The sequence below is a fragment of the Podarcis muralis genome, chromosome 3 (genome assembly GCF_964188315.1).
Source record: "Podarcis muralis chromosome 3, rPodMur119.hap1.1, whole genome shotgun sequence".
In the NCBI taxonomy this organism is placed as follows: domain Eukaryota; kingdom Metazoa; phylum Chordata; class Lepidosauria; order Squamata; family Lacertidae; genus Podarcis; species Podarcis muralis.
In genome coordinates, this window is record NC_135657.1 from 21,810,354 (window position 1) to 21,826,611 (window position 16,258).

At 40.6% G+C, this 16,258-nt stretch overlaps 1 protein-coding gene across 1 annotated transcript in view; it reads left to right on the top strand.

Annotated features, from left to right (window-relative positions):
- LRPPRC (leucine rich pentatricopeptide repeat containing) overlaps nucleotides 1-16,258 on the top strand; it is a 116,225-nt gene that overhangs the window by 74,696 nt on the left and 25,271 nt on the right. Inside the window, exons 26-30 of the mRNA XM_077925527.1 lie at nucleotides 4,570-4,638; nucleotides 7,114-7,204; nucleotides 11,924-12,066; nucleotides 12,200-12,326; nucleotides 15,566-15,692. Coding sequence (XP_077781653.1) covers nucleotides 4,570-4,638; nucleotides 7,114-7,204; nucleotides 11,924-12,066; nucleotides 12,200-12,326; nucleotides 15,566-15,692 — 557 coding nt within the window. The remainder of the gene's footprint in view (nucleotides 1-4,569; nucleotides 4,639-7,113; nucleotides 7,205-11,923; nucleotides 12,067-12,199; nucleotides 12,327-15,565; nucleotides 15,693-16,258) is intronic.

Sequence of the window (16,258 nt, forward strand, 5' to 3'; positions counted from 1 at the left end):
CCATATACAAAGTAGGAATCCCATCCAGCAGGAAGCATGGTCACTTCTCTGTTCATTCTACTTCTCTGTTATCTGTTCTGTTCACTTCTCTCTTCCCTCGGTGGCCCCCTAGTCTCATGCCGTGGTCCCCCATTTACGCAATTTTCACCTGTGGCCCCCTTGGAATATCCTGGGAGTCCTCAGGGGGCATATGGCCCCCGGTTGAGAAACACTAGTGTACACAGTGTGTGCAATAGAATATAACACGCCAATAAAATGACGGGCAGATTTAAAAATGGGAAAAGTTCCATAGGCCTGGCTACATCAAAAGGTCTTAAGGTGACACCTGGGAACCAGAAGCAACCCCATCGGAATATGAAGAATAAGACATTAAAAGTGCAAGGCGTGTGTGTGAATAGATTAATGGCACACAATATCTTCATCTTAGAAAAGTTCAGAGTGTGTTGGTAACTGGCTATCATAGCCTTTCATAAACAAGTCCTTGTTTACTTTAAAGTTATAGCAGAGGAAGAAATTAGACATAACGGCATGGAATATTTCAATGATAGTACAATCTTCATAGCCATAGCTGGAAATCAAGGCTTTGGGCTGCCCGAATGGTATATGCCTCGAGATGGAAAAAAGAAACCGTTCCAACGAAAGATGATTGACAACTAAAACTGAGGGAATAAGCAGAGATGGCAAAACTCACTGGAAGATAAGAGATCAGAATGAGACTTTTTTTTTAACAGAATGGGGAAAATTTGTTGAATATATGAAGACAAATTGTAAACAATTAAAAACGTTAGCAGGATTGACCTAAACGCGAGCAGTAAGAAATATTTAAAAGGGAACATAAATTTGTAAATAGGTTTGAATTGGTTATGTAGTAAGAATATGATATAGAATAAGGAACTGCAAGAGGGGGAGAGAAGTCGAAGAAAATGTAGGTTGAATTTGTTTAGATTTATTTTTTGTTGTTAAAACATTGTAAAATGCAAAAATGATTATTACTATTTTTAAAAGGATATTCAAGGCTGTTTTTTTACTTATGTGTGAGACAATTGCCCATTGGAGCCAGAGCTGTAGCTCCCATAACTGTGTTTTATTAATACTGCTGCTGCTACTACCACCACAACCATTTATTAATTTACAAATCTCCTTTTACTTAAATGTCTTAAGGAAGTTTACAGCCGTGTCATAAAAACAGATAAAATAGTTTTAAAGAAACAACAAGGCTGAAAATAGGTTTAAAAACAATACAAAACGAACACCTACGGCAGAGACCTTTTTTATCCAGCTGGCAAGGCTTGTTGAAACAAAAGTGACCTCAATTGTTCTCAGAAAATACTGATAGTAGGTGTCTGCCGTATCTCGGCAGGAATGCTGGTTCCACAGAATAGGCTCTCAGAAGGCTTTTTTGCTGTAATGCTTTTATGGCAGGATGCTACCTTGGATCCGAATACATGATTTAAACAAACTTGCTTTTTGCTGCTGCTTTCATTTGGGGGTGGTGTGGGGTGTCAGTGGTTGTTGTAATTTTTTTGCCAATTTCAATGAACATCTCACCTGCCCTCCCAGCTCCCACCCCCTAGTTGCACCTCTGCTGCACAACATTGCACACCCTCTGGGTGGCTTCCGGAGCGGTTTTTCAGATGGCGCAGGAAATCTGTGGTGCCCACACCATTCTCAGATTCCAGGCCTTTGGGTGGTGAAATAATATTTAGTTAAGCTTCACGTGAAGACATTAAAATAGTTATTTTGCGCACGCACCAACAGCCGCAAACAAACAACAGTAGAAAAGCAATTTGGGCTGCTGTCCAAATACATAATTATCCATAGGGAGAAGTCAAAACAATAGAGCAGTAAAGATTACATTGTTTTAAGCCTCATATGGTATTGAAAAGAAAACATTTTAGAAAACTGAATGGAGAATGGATAAAAAGCTGTCTTTTCCAGAAGGAAGGCAAGTAACAATCAGTGGTGTGTTGTTGCTGGCAAACCTAATGTTTTCACTGTAAGTAAAAGAAAATAAAAGCCACAAGTTATTGAAGATTTTTTTGTAGGTTACAGCACAGGTTCTCCCTTTTTCTTTTCTTTTTACAATGTACTGCATTACAGCTGTCTCAATTTCAGACCAGGCACAATGCTGAAAATTCAGTAAGATGGTTAGAGATAAGCCACAAATATGGACTATCGTGCAAGCCCTAGAGATTTAGTTAATCTGACCTAGATGTTCTTTTGATGATTGAGAACCTACTATATGTGAAAACACTTCTCAATTTCAAAATGAAACACAAGAATATCCACTGTATAACTCAGCTGTCCTTGTAGTGATGGGCACAGCAATCATTTCTTAACAGAGGAGGATTTGCTATATAAAGTTTTCAGCTTTTAAAGCCATTTAGATCATTGGCATTTGGAGCAGCAATGATATTGAAAGTTGGAAGTGAATGCCGCATTTGAGTTTTGCTATGTCACAAAGAGGATTATCTAGAGATTCAAGTAACATACTTCTTCTCTTTTAATTTCCATGGGCATGTTGTATAAGATCTTAATTCTTTAGTTCTCACTGATTCCCCACCCCACCCCCAGTCTTGTGAAATTGTTTAAGAGATCATCAGATGGGAGGGGAGGCATAAGAGGTGTATTTAAAACCACCAATTCTTCTGTATGCATTCACTTGCCAGTATCATGTGTGCTATGAAATTATACACAAGTGGTTTCTGTTTATAGTTGGCTTGAATTTGCTTGATGGTCACTTATCCATATGACATAAAATAATGATTTGATAGTCCTATGCTAAAAAGATAGAAGGGGGGGCATCTTAGAACAGGGTTTTTCCAGGCAGACATTATGGTTGCCAGATCACATTCAGTCTTGGCGGTTGTGGGGAGGACATCAGAGGTAGCACCCGGCATTGTCACCCTGTTAACTTTCTTTAAGAAGTTCAGTGCTGTGCCATTGGGCACCCTTTGTGTAGTAATTTATCAGATTCACAGCATCAATAGTGCTACGGCATTGGGTACTGGGAGAAGTAGAGTGCGAGAGAGAGAGAGAGAGAGAGAGAGAGAGAGAGAGAGAGATATGAACCGCCAAGTTTCTAAAATGCCACTGGTGTTTCTGCTACTGCCACAAACTTTGCCAGATTGCTTTCAGCCAGTTTCTGATAATTTCTATCCCAGTCATGATGTTGGAGCTTGCTTTGGACTTTCCAAGAATCAATACTGGATTAGATCTTTTGGCAGTATGTACCACTCTGCAATGTTGCAATATACATGAAGTTAGAGAACAGCTACACTTGGCTGCAGAATGTTCCCACTATTCATTGTAAAAGGCCAGAATGTGGGACTGTGCTTGGGGACAGGAGAGGGGCAAGCAGGAATTTTGCTTTTTGACTATGTTTCTATAATCTTTTTTTAAAAAAAACTCAGACAACTTTAGCGTCGCTGATAGAATCAATAAAGGGTTTGATATACAGAAGAAAAGTCCGGAGTGCATGAGAGGAGCTATTAGCCAATGGAGTAGCAAATAAATGTTCTTGTTGAAGTGCCCTGTAGCTGAGAACAGGTTGCTTGTAAACTCTGAAAACCATTTGGTTGCGGACAATTGTGAAGGCTGTTCCACAGAGACAAAAGTTGATTTAGTGTTTTCTTTGGAAATTTTTGCTGCCTAACTTGCATTGTTGGAAGTGTTCTTAACAACCACATTTGCAGGCCAGAAGTAGGAATTGGTGGAGGGGGAGATGGAAGAATTAAACAGACCAGGATGAGGAAACATTTTTTCTAGTTAGGTTGCGAATAAATACCATTTTACCAAAGATAGCAAAAGAAATAACCCTGGGTATTGAACTGCTGTTGTCAGAACATAGAGAGTTTATCTGCTATAGAAAAGCAACAGACCACCTTGGTCTCTGTAGAGTTGAGTTAAGCAACACAGGTAATAGCACAGTTCTTTGAATTGCTGTAATTACTTACTGGGAGCCTGATTTTTTCAGAAATAAGTAAATAGAATGGCAAAAGAATTATGTTTGTTTATTTTTTTAAAAAAATAGTGTCCCTCCTTTATGCTGTAATTGACATTTAAGGCAGCCAAACTAAAGTATCATAGAAACATCAGAATAATAAAAAACACTGCATATAAAACCAAAGAGCACGTGATTATACATAAATATTAACTTAAGTTGCAGTTAGCAGCTGATAGACCAACCCAAGACACAACTTGTCCCACGCAAAGCAAATATAACAAATCAATTTAGTCACTAAGACATAGTACTCAAAAAGATTCAGACTCAAACAATTCAGCTTTATTTATATTTATATCCCAGAAGTCATTTTGCTTTTAAACACATTGAAAAATACAGAACTTTTCTTATAATATTTTAGTTAAAACAGCATGGCTATATTTAGTACCACTACTGTTTTTGAAAGTGTTAAACCTCATATTCAAATGTTGTAGCATGAAAATGTATCTAGTGGGCAAGTTCACCACTCGAGTAATCTTGTGTTATAACTGCATATTAATCCTCCGCATTTAAGGAATTATTCCAAGTCAACAAGTGGTTAGTTACTCTGAAATCTTGTTTTGCAGACACCTGGTTTAAGAGCTCGACCAACCAGACTGCAGTGGTTTGCAGAGAAGTGTATTGCAAATAATCAGGTTTGTGTATGGTGAAAATTTTATTTTTATTACTAATTTAAGGCAATAATTTTGCATCATTTCTATTGTAACCATCCAAATCCAAGAGAAAAAGACTTAATTAGTTTGTGTGTACATGCACCTCCCACTATCAGAATGCTCTTTATTGAAAATTTCTGTTATCCAAACACATATCGTTATACCCAAACCTTGCTACACAAATGACTGATTCAGATATCCAAACAGCCCACCTCCTTACATATTTGTGTTTTGCTGGTCAGCAACAGCCATTTGGGGCAGAAGGCACAGAGCATTGATGGGCAAACTTGGCCCTCCAGCTCTTTTTGGGACTACAATTCCCATCATCCCTCACCACTGGTCCTGTTAGCTAGGGATGATGGGAGTTGTAGTCCCAAAACAGCCAGAGGGCCAAGTTTGCCCATCACTGGCATAGAGGAAGGGAGAGAGATCTGACAAATCAGGGAGCAGGAGAGATCAGGCAAAGGGAGGGAGAATGGACAAATCATGGATTAGAAATTTCCCATAGGAAATAATGGAAATCATTGGCTTGTTGTGCAAACACTCACCATCAAGCGATTTACTGGGAGCTCATTGTGTTTGCAAAGCAGGACCTGCATGTACTAACTACCTTTCAGTAGGGCCTCCAGTTAACAACAGTCTACAGCTATTGAGTAGGATAGTCACCTGTCTTGTCTTTCCCATTCCGTATGTTATATTCAGGGTTCTATCATTTTACTTGCCAACTTGTTAGGCCTTCGCTGTAGAACTTCAGGCACAGGCCCAGCTGCTACTACCCTCTCCTGTAAAAGCCTATTGAGAAAAAGAAGTAAACATTCTCCTTTTCCCTACAGAGAAGTTGGGAGAATGAGCTTTTGCAAGAAGAGAAATCACTCCTCCTTTCCTCCTCCAAGATCTTTGTAGGAGAGAGGAAAGATGGCTTCCCCATCCCACTGGGCTTCTGCTGTTTTACCTTTTCTGCAAAAGCCCCACAGGAGGGCTGATGTCTTTTCCTTTCCTCAGTTTCTCCATGAGCCACAAGACTTGGGAGAAGGAAAGGATTGGTGGTGATCACAAACAATAGCTTGGTTAGTGAGCGAATGTTGACACGGTGAAAAAAACCAGTATGAACCTGTTTTTTCCTACAAGGTATTGGCAGCCTAAACAAGTACAGTGGTACCTCTGGTTGCGAACGGGATCCGTTCCGGAGCCCCGTTCGCAACATGAGCAGAATGCAACCCACGTCTGCAGGTCGCAATTTGCCACTTATGGGCATGCGCGTGACATCGTTTTGCACGTGAGATACCCTTTTACAGTCTTACCTTGGGTTGAAGTAGCTTCGGGATGAATATTTTCGGGTTGCGCGCTGCGGCGACCCGGAAGTAATGGAGCACAATACCGGAAGTAATGGAGCGTCTGCATGTGCAGATGGTCAAAATGATGTCACGCACATGCTCGGAAGCAGCAAATCATGACCTGCAGATGCGGGTTGCATTCGCTTTGGGATGCGAACGGGGCTCTGAAACGGATCCCGTTCGCATCCAGAGGTACCGCTGTATTGGCAAATACACTGGTCGAAAATATAGAAGGTTGTATACAGTGTTAATTATACTCACCCATTGACATTAATGAACTTAAGTTACTCGTAGAATCATAGAATTGCAGAGTTGGAAGGGACCCTGAGGGTCATCGAGTCCAATCCCCTGCGATGCAGGGACATAACTAAATCATACATAATTTCAATAATGTTCATTAATTTCATTGGGCATACTTTTGATGAGAAGAAGAAGAAGAAGAAGAAGAAGAAGAAGAAGAAGAAGAAGAAGAAGAATTATTATTTATTCATACCTCGGCCAGAGCCGGCCTCAGAGCAGCTAACTAATGTTGGCAGAGTGATTACTATATGAGATACACTGCTATTATAGGGAATTGTCAGGAACTGATTAACACATGCAATATATACATATAAGATCTTAAATAAGAAGAGCCCTGCTGCATAAGGCCCATCTAGTCTAGCCTCCTGTTCTCACAGAGGCCAACTGGATGGTTATCCGAAGCCCACAAGCAGGATTTAAGTGTGACAGTGTTCTCCCAACTTGTGATTCTCAACAACTGGTATTCAGGGCTATGCTGCTTCTTGCAATGGAGGTAAAACTTAGCCATTGTGGCTAGTAGTCACTGATAGCCTTATTCTCTTTTTGTTGGTGTGCATTGTCGTCGCAATTTATACGTTGCGAAAATCATTGCTAAAATGTTAGTTCATGCACAGAAAATTCTATCACACATCACATAGTCACATTCTTCTACTCCCCTTTTCCCTATTTGCTCATTCTACATCCCCTACCTATTCATTACCCCATCATAACTTTTTTACAACTTGATACATATGCAATAAATGTCTAATAAACCAAGCAGTTCTTTATGTCATGTATAGATGTTATAAATGTGGTGTGTGTTTGTAATATTTTCTCGTTTAAGGTTGAAGCCCTGGAAAGCATGGTAGAACTGACTCAAAAGCTTTTTGAATGTGATAGAGACGAGATGTATTACTACCTGTTAAAATTATGCAGTAAGTAAAATGGACAGACTCTTCTTTATTTTGGTTCTTATAAGTGAGGAAAATTCTCGTGTATGTTTCACGTTAGACTTACCAATGTTCAGAATAGAATTGTTTTTGCAGCCACAAAAAAAACAACCAATTGAGATATTAACGTTATTGAGAAATTAATAGTGTTGTAAGCAACTAATACTATGCACTTTACTTGTATGTCTAAGGATGTGGTGGTATTGGTGGGAGGGGTTACAAAGGGCAGCAACTGTAGTTTTAGTGTGAGGAGCAAAGAATTGGAATTGTGAGGCACAAAGTGTGCTCATTAATGGTTCCTCATCATTCTGGGGAAATGTGGCAAGTGGGGTGCCGCAGGGTTCTGTCCTGGGTCTGTTGTGTTTCAACATCTTTATAAATGACTTGGACGAAGGAATTGAGGGGATGGTCAACCAATTGGCAAATGACACCAAACTGGGAGGGGTCGCTCAGAAGACAGAATTGGGATTCAAGATGTCCTTAACAGATTGGCAAACTGGGCCCACACTAACAAAAGGAATTTCAGTAGGGACATATGTATGGTTCTATACTTTGGCAGGAAAAACCAGCTGCACGAAACACGCAGGAAAGTAAAGCATGGAAATATAAGCTGTTAAACCTTTAAAATATGGCTTTCTAAGTTAACTGTAACTTGCCTTAGTTACAGTGGTGAAAGTTCCTGAATAATTGGTATAGAAACATGAGAATGGCTTGTAAGAGCCATGCTGTCTGAGCTTGGGGCAACCAGTTCAGACCTCACACATTGTGCTCCTTAGGTAGACTAAGTAAAACAATAGGCTTGATTCCCTTCCTCCGAAGGTGTGGGGAAGTAACATAGCTAAAGGTCATCTAGTCTAAACGGCTGCAATGCAGGAATCTAAACTAGATCACAGATGACAGATTTGCTACCAGCCTAGGTTGCTTATTGGGTTTACTGCAGGGTAGCTAGTATGGTGCACTCCAGATGTTTTGGATTGCAACTTTCAGCAGCAGCAAGCATGCCCAGTGGAGATAAGTAGAATTAGAGCTTGCTTAAGAGGAAACAAGACCTTTGGACACAACCATTTGGTCAGGGTGCAATCATGGCCTGTCTCACATTCCATCCTTGATCTCCTTTTTACCTAGTGGGTGGGCTGGTCACCGCCATTTTCAAGTGTACTATCTTTTAGCTGCCAAGCTGTCTGGGCTTTATTGCAGCTTGTTAAAGATTTCTTCTCCCTGCTGCAGCCATTTTCGTTGGGTGAAAGATTTGGTATGGCATTTGTCCATTTAGTTCAGTGCCCTGCCCATGGGTGAAATGTTGTTCATTGTACTTCAGCTGCATTCCAATTTACCAGTTAAGTTTCTTTCTTCCAGTTTTAGAGTGTTAACTCGAATAGGGAAACATTCTGCAGTTGGCTTACTTTGGTTGAACGATAATTGAAGGTTTTTGTAAACCACCTATTTGCTTCTGCATAGGTGGTATTTATCTCTTGAGGAGTTCTTTAAAGAAAGTTGCCATTTCCCATCATTGTGTAGTACTAAACCATGTCTCAGAAATTCAAGAATCCTCTGTGTAATTTCTCCCCTTGCTTTGAAGAGCTGTCTTGTTTTGCTGTCTACAAAAGAATTTGAAAAGATGTTCCTCTTTGCTACATACATAATTGCTTTCAATAGAAGATAGCCAAATACACTCGCAGCCTCCCAAGGAATATCTTGAAAGCCTTTCAAAATCTTACCAGTACGTGGGCAACTTGTTAAGCATTCGAGGACAATTGAAAATTGAGAGCCACATAGCAATGGGTGACTGCAGATCCGATTGACGGAAAGGGAATTTTGCAGGCGTGCCATACCTCTGAAACATTTTGTCTCATCCTCTTTTAATAGGATCAGGTTTTATATGGCCTGGGATCCAAAGGACTGCTTACGTAATGCTGCGCATTGATAAAGGCTTTGGACTTTATATATCTTGAATTGGAACCTCACATACCATATGGTGCACTGTTTCTGAAACTGAGAAGTCATTTAAAAGCAGTTTGATAGGACATTTTGGAGTGGTTGTCTGCTTTTCAAAGAAAATAGCTAAACATCATGTTGCAGGGTCCTTTATGCATCAATTTGTGCAATCAAGCCCTGGTATGAGTAGAATTGGATACACTACATGTTCCTGCAATTCTCCTCTATTCAGACATCTGTAATATTTGCCTAGGAATTTGTTTCATGTTAGTAGCAACCAATACAGGTCAGTTGGGCTAGTTTAACCATAACTGTAATTTTCTATGGCATCTGTTGACTGCTTGCTTGCTTAATCGTTTGCATTTTTTAAAAAAAAGACTTTCAAACCTCAATATGAGGTGAGTTTGCAAGCTGTTGTTTGAAGGTTAGCACTAACCATAGTTTTCCAGTTCAGGAATGGCAAACTGTGGTTAGCCAAAGTTAGGAAGGTGAAGGAAGGGCTCCATGAAAGAGGAAAACAGGCTATGAAATTCAGTAACTGTAACTCCATTATTTTTGCTGCAGCAGCCCAATATAACCACCTCTATGGAACTGTGTTTTTTTGGAAGCAGATGGATTTTTGCTTTACTGCAGCTCAGCAGTGTGATGTTACGACACCTTCTTGTCGCTTTATAAGATAAGGAAACATGGTTTTTTCCATCTACCTTGGCAGAGTATTCACCTCTTTTGCTTGCAAAAAGAACATTCAGAAGAGAAGTGGCCAATATATTTGCTGTATGCTTTATTTCATTCTTGCATTTCATTTCCTCAGCAGCTTTTTTTTAAAATCTTCCTTATTGTTTTACAAATACTGGTTCACCATAATAAAGCAACTGGGTTTCCAAACATAATCTTCCTTTAGTAGGAGGGAGTCGTCCTCCTTTCCCAACAAGCAGCCTGTCTCTCTTCAATGGGGAGAGGAGAAATCTAAGATACAAATTTTATCAAACACTGTTGTGCAAAATCTGTAGACAGCAAGAAAAGACACAACCAATTCAATCTACTTAAATAAAGAGAAAACAGCTTTGTCCGCTGTAAGAGCAAAAACAGAACCATAGTCTTAACCCACGTCTAACCATCTTTCAAAACTGTTCCATGCAATACAGCTCCTGAGGTTCCATTGCTATTTCTGTATATTATTACAACGGTAGCTAAATTCAGTTTTCCAACAGTTTACAAATGTAGGCACGTAGTTCAGCACAAAAAAAAGAATTATTATAAACCTGTAATCCATCATTGATTGCAAGGCGAGTGATGAACAGAGGTTATTTTAACTCTCTAATATATGAAGGGTTTTTTGCAAGGAGTTGGGGCATGTACTGTGTTCACTGTGTGTTCCCATATTCAGGCACCTTGGAATGTGGGAAATGGTGATGAGCCAGGGATTTGGATCAGCATGTTGCCTATATCCTGATGACCCCCATTGCTGTCTCTCTTCCAACTTGTAATTCTGGAGAGGTTGTGAAAGTCCTGAACTGCTTGGCATCCTTATTGTAGTAGATAGGGATGGGGGAGTGGAAACATACCGTATTTTTCCGTGCATAAGACTAGGTCTTATACTCCAAATTAGGTTTAAACAGGCTCATCTTATGCACAGGTAGTGCTGAAGGCTGTTTTCTTAATTTGGAGTCCCCCAAAATAGGGGGCGTCTTATACATGGGGGCATCTTATACACGGGAAAATACAGTAATCCATACAAGGCAGAAATATTGCTGGTTGAGGATTTTGATGGTGTGGGAGTACATATGCAGCCTGCTCTGAGTGGGGTTGCACTCCCCTTAAGGGATCAAGTTCGAAGCTTATTGATTACAGAATGTGACCAGTAATTGGCTAAGGCATTGAATGGACCCGACTATATCTGACCCCTGCCCGTTGTGCAGAGAGTCTGGTAAGGGTAAACCCCCAGAAGGGGGAGCCCCGTCCATGCAGACCAACTTGAGCTCCCCCAGGTGTTCCCGACGGGGTCGTGTCATGGTCCTAGCTCTGCCCTGGGCTTCGGACAAGATGCACACCCCCGGATTCCTTTAACGGAATACCCTTACACTTGGAGGGGCAGGTAATGGCCACACCTCCCCTCTCCTATCAAAAGGTCAAACAATGCCTAACCGCAACCCTAACAAAGTTGTGACGATTGCTACGAGGTAGGCGAAAACCAAATGGCCCATGCCAGTTTTGCCAAGTGGAAAAATTCCTACCAGGCCCCTCAACAGCGACCAACCGAGGTCCATAGCAAGGCCGATGAAAACCTGAAAAAAAGGGAGGGAGGGCGGGAGCTTGAAGAGGCGAGCCAAGAGGAAGCCCTCCGGCTTGCTCCTCCACTTAAATGGTCCCAGCCATGCCCCCACCAGCCAGCTGATTGGCTGGCTGAGTGCTGACGCAGTCGGGATCCCCCAGGGCAACGCGGGACTTCGTCCCCCGCCCCTGGGGAAGAGTAGGTGGCCACGCGGTCCACCGCAACTCCTCCCCGCGATGAAGATTTCTAACTAAAAGGAAATTAGGACTACACTGGCAGGAGAATTATTCCTATGATGTGTAATATTCTGTTTGGCTCTAATTATAAATAACTTGAAAAAAGAATGTTCAAACACCCACTCCAGATTAAGTAACAAAGGAAGTTGGTTATATATGGGAAAGTAAACTTCATGTGAAGACATGCATGAAACAGCTTGCAGTAGAAAATGACAGTGCCACATTTAGGTTTCCTCTGTTCTTTCACTTTTCCCCCTTCAGAGGTAAACAACGATTGGCAAAGGGCTGACGCTGTTTGGACTAAAATGCAAGAAGAAAACAGTATTCCCCGTGAAAGAACTTTGAGGCTGCTAGCAGATATTCTTAAGGCTAATAATCAGGAAGTTCCGTTTGATGTACCTGAGGTAAATTAGGTTAATTGTTTTATGTGGTGAAATACTGGCTTTAAAATCTTTCATGTTGGTTTGTGAATGATATGGCAGAGGGAGATTGTATGTATGAAGATAAGTAACTTTTAAAAATGGTTTTCTTTTAAAGACTTGGTTTGATGGGGCTACTGATGAGGCTGTTGATTCTGTCAGTTCTCCCTCTTTGACGACTGCTGAACAGGCGACAGATAATGAAAAAGAAATATTCATACTCTGCAAAAAGGGCAAACCTGAAGGTAAATTAATTTGGACTCTTTCTTAACTATTGTTGAAAAGAATGTGCTAACTCGTTCAATACAAGGCACAAAGCACGCCTGTATTCCCAAAATCATGGTGCTCTATAGCTAACATTCTGCTTCATGAAATTGTACTGTAGAATCTTGGTGCCAAAATATTAGCGGTCTTGTATTTCTTTCCGTGCTGAATATATAGGCTCCCAGTATGTAACTGCTTATGATACTATCTTTCGTACTGTTGTAAGGAATAATTTAACATCTGGATGTGAGGTTATTACTCTCTGTAGTAGGAAGGATATCGCTGATTTAGAATTTATCATCATATTCTGTTATATTAAATTTGGACTTCATCAAGATTAGAAGGCATCTTTCCCACTACAGAAAGTAACTGTCTCCCTTTTGTGTTACATTAGCCTGAAAAGAAAAGTAGTGTTGTAACAGCTGTTGTAAATAAGGCTGTGCTTGCCTCTCCCACACCAATCCAGTTTGGACCCTGATGCCACCCAAGGCTGACCCAGATCCAGGCCCCAACTTTAATTGAGGGCCATGCATTGCCTATAATTTGAAACCCTGATTAAATACGCAGCCGAGGGCAGCTTTATGGCTGCCACCATCTCTTTTGACAGCCCCAGGTGGATCTGAGACTGCTTCAACCCTCTTAGACTGAATCTTGGGTCAGCTCGATTTGGCCCGTGACTTAGGCAGAGCTAGTTCATGTGAATGTTTAGCTCTACATGGAAATCTCTGGTTTCCAACTCCCTCTTTCCTCAGCATAGACCCACCAATAAAAAGGTACGAGGGCATGGCGCTGTCGTCATCCTTTTACCCCTGAAGTGATGGCTTCAAAGTGACCTGCAGCAGCCAAGAACTACTCACCACCACTATAGATATATACCGTCAAACATTGGCCCAGAGCTGCCAGATATTCTTAACCCACGTCGTGCATCTTGTCTTCCCTTAAGCCAAGATGGAATCCAGTGGTTTTAGGGTTCTTCCTTAGGAAGCCACTCAGAACAATGAATTAGTTGAAATCAGCACAAAATGATATTCTAGGTTTGGTGGAGTGGACACTAAATTACACCAAAGCCCTGGGTTTAACTATGCTGTTGCTGGTTAGAATTGAATAGTTTTCCTGTGGAGGACATGAAGGTTTGGAAGACATAATGCTAACCAATCTAATACAGTCATACCTCGGCTCTCGAACACCTTGCGAGTCGGAATGTTCCGGTTTTCAAATGTTCTTTTGGAAGCTGAATATCCGACGGGGCTTCCGTGGCTTCTGATTGGCTGTCAGGAGCTTCCTGCAGCCAATCAGAAGCCGTACTTTGGTTTCTGAACGTTTCGGAAGACGAACGGACTTCCGGAATGGATTCGGTTTGACTTCCAAGGTACGACTGTCTATCCTCAGTTTAGATCACGAGCTGTGGTTGTATCAGCACATCCAGTTGTGCAGTTACATAATTTTTGCCTCTTCACTCATCTTGGGGGAGGAGGGCTCCCTTTGGAGAGCGACATGGATTGCGTCTCTTACTTCATAAGGAGGTGAGCCAATGCTACTGTTTTGGGAGCCCTCCTGCCTATTCTGATAAGTGGTGCCTGGACTTCGGTCCTGAAGTCTTGCCCTGATGACATTGGCGTCATCCAATACACTATCAGCACCTAAGAGCACAGCCTTTAGCTTTAGCACCATAATTGTGTTGGTCAACACACCAGAAATTGTATAAATAGCAAACTGAACAGGAAGTGTTAGAAATTTACCTGTTTCTTTTTTCAAAAAATGTTTGGATATCTTTTCTCAACACAAAATGTTGGCGATGCATCTTGCATTATTGAAAAAAGGTGCATGATTTCATGAATGCGAGTATTATTTAATCTTTGAGTGTGCCATTATTCAGGTACTAGAGATATACAGTAGAACTTGCATCACATATAATATACAGTCAGTATGTGCTTTGTTGTCTTAAGTTGATTCTGATTTATTCTTTGCTTTGTTTGGTACATAAATTTGCAAATAACCAGCTGAACTCCCCTAGATATAAAAACTAAAGTTTATTTGATTTTACATACCATAGTGTATTTAAAATATTAAAAACCAACACTGCTTTTAAGGGAAATAAATAAGCACTGTGTCCCCCCCCCAATGTATGACATTAATTTTTAAAGACTATATTAAGCAACAAATTACTGTTTCAACAGGATGTTTACACCTCCATAATCTTGTTCAGAAAAGTAAATGACTGAAAAGTGTGGTTACCTTTTTCCCCCTTTTTTTGGTAACGTCTTTTCACTAACTTGACAGTTATTGTGAATGTGTGAAATAAAACTGTTAATCAGTCAAATAAATGCAGTTTTAGTTTACTTGTTAAATATCAGTATATTTGTAAATTGTATGTTTTTATGTAAATCTTGTCGTAGCCAAATAATTTGATCTCCCAGTACTGAAAACACTGCCAATATTTGCTGAATGCTGCTATGATACAGTATCAAACATTGCAACTCCTTTCCACAGAGTTGGGGGATGCGTTAAAATAATGTGAATTACGTCTTTGAACCAAGGTAGCCTAGTAGCAGCTCGTCAATGAACTTGAAAATGACAATTTTGAAGGTGGCTGAGGATAACTTGTTTGCAATTGGTGGCAGTAGTTTTTCTTCTTCTTCTTTTACTTGAATTTAGGTTGCTAAAAGTTCAGAAAGGATTTTGTATTTTAAAGAAACAATTACACAGAAAGAATTTCAACCCAGAAACCAGACAGTTTCTTAAATAAAGCTTTGGACTCTTAAGATATATATGAAGAAAAAAGGAATAGATTTGTTTCAGATGCTATATTTTTCTTTTCCAAAAAGAGAGATATACAGTGGTGCCTCGCAAGACGAAAAGAATCCGTTCCGCGATTCTCTTCGTCTAGCGGTTTTTTCGTCTTGCGAAGCAACCCTATTAGCGGCTAAGCGGATTAGCGGCTATTAAAGGATTAGCGGCTAAGCTGCTAAAAGGCTATTAGCGGCTTAGAAAAGGGGGGGGCGGGGAAAAAATTGCAAGACTAGCAAGACGTTTCGTCTTGCGAAGCAAGCCCATAGGGAAAATCGTCTTGCGAAGCAACTCAGAAACGGAAAACCCTTTCGTCTAGCGGGTTTTCCGTCTTGCGAGGCATTCGTCTTGCGGGGCACCACTGTAAATGCTGTTCTGTGGCACTTCAGTATAAGTTGACACATCAGTTGTTTTGTTTTAATTTTCTTTGCAGTGGCATACAAAATTTTACAAGAAGCACAAGAGCGGGGTAGTGTGCTTCCAGCCTTTGCATACTCCTTACTTATAAGAGCATTGCTGAGCAAGGGTTATCTTGAAGAAGCCATCAATGTAAAAAACATGTAAGGATTTTTTTCTCTATATTCTTGTATATCTGTGCACTTGTAACCTTGCATAAAAACCTGTCCAGTCTTTGCTTCCAGGTGAAATTTCTGTTTTCCTAGTAGAAAAATGGCCTTACTTGAAAGTAGCAAAATGCATTGGTCTTTCCAATATGTTGCATGTCATAAGTTATAAAAAAGGGGGGGTGGGGAAAGCTTGGCATTTTGGCATCAGGTCATTTTGTAGCTAATGATGCATTACAGCCCAGTCACACACTTTGTACACTTAACAGTTTAACAAATGCACACATTATCCAAGCACCATTCACTTTTAATGGCTGGGTGAAGTCCCAAGACCAGACACGGAAGGCTACAGGCATCGCTTTTTATTGAATGCACTGACAGAATCACACGAGTAGGAAGTGCCATTTAGTGAATTGGGCAGTTCAGCTTTTTGCATGAAATTTCGCTCCCATGTCGCATGTGCCAGTCAGTCACTATTCAACTGAATTACACCTTATAGGAATACAGTTCTTTCACGGTGGAAATATGTGACAAAACTGGCCATACCTAAAGGCCTTGCTTTG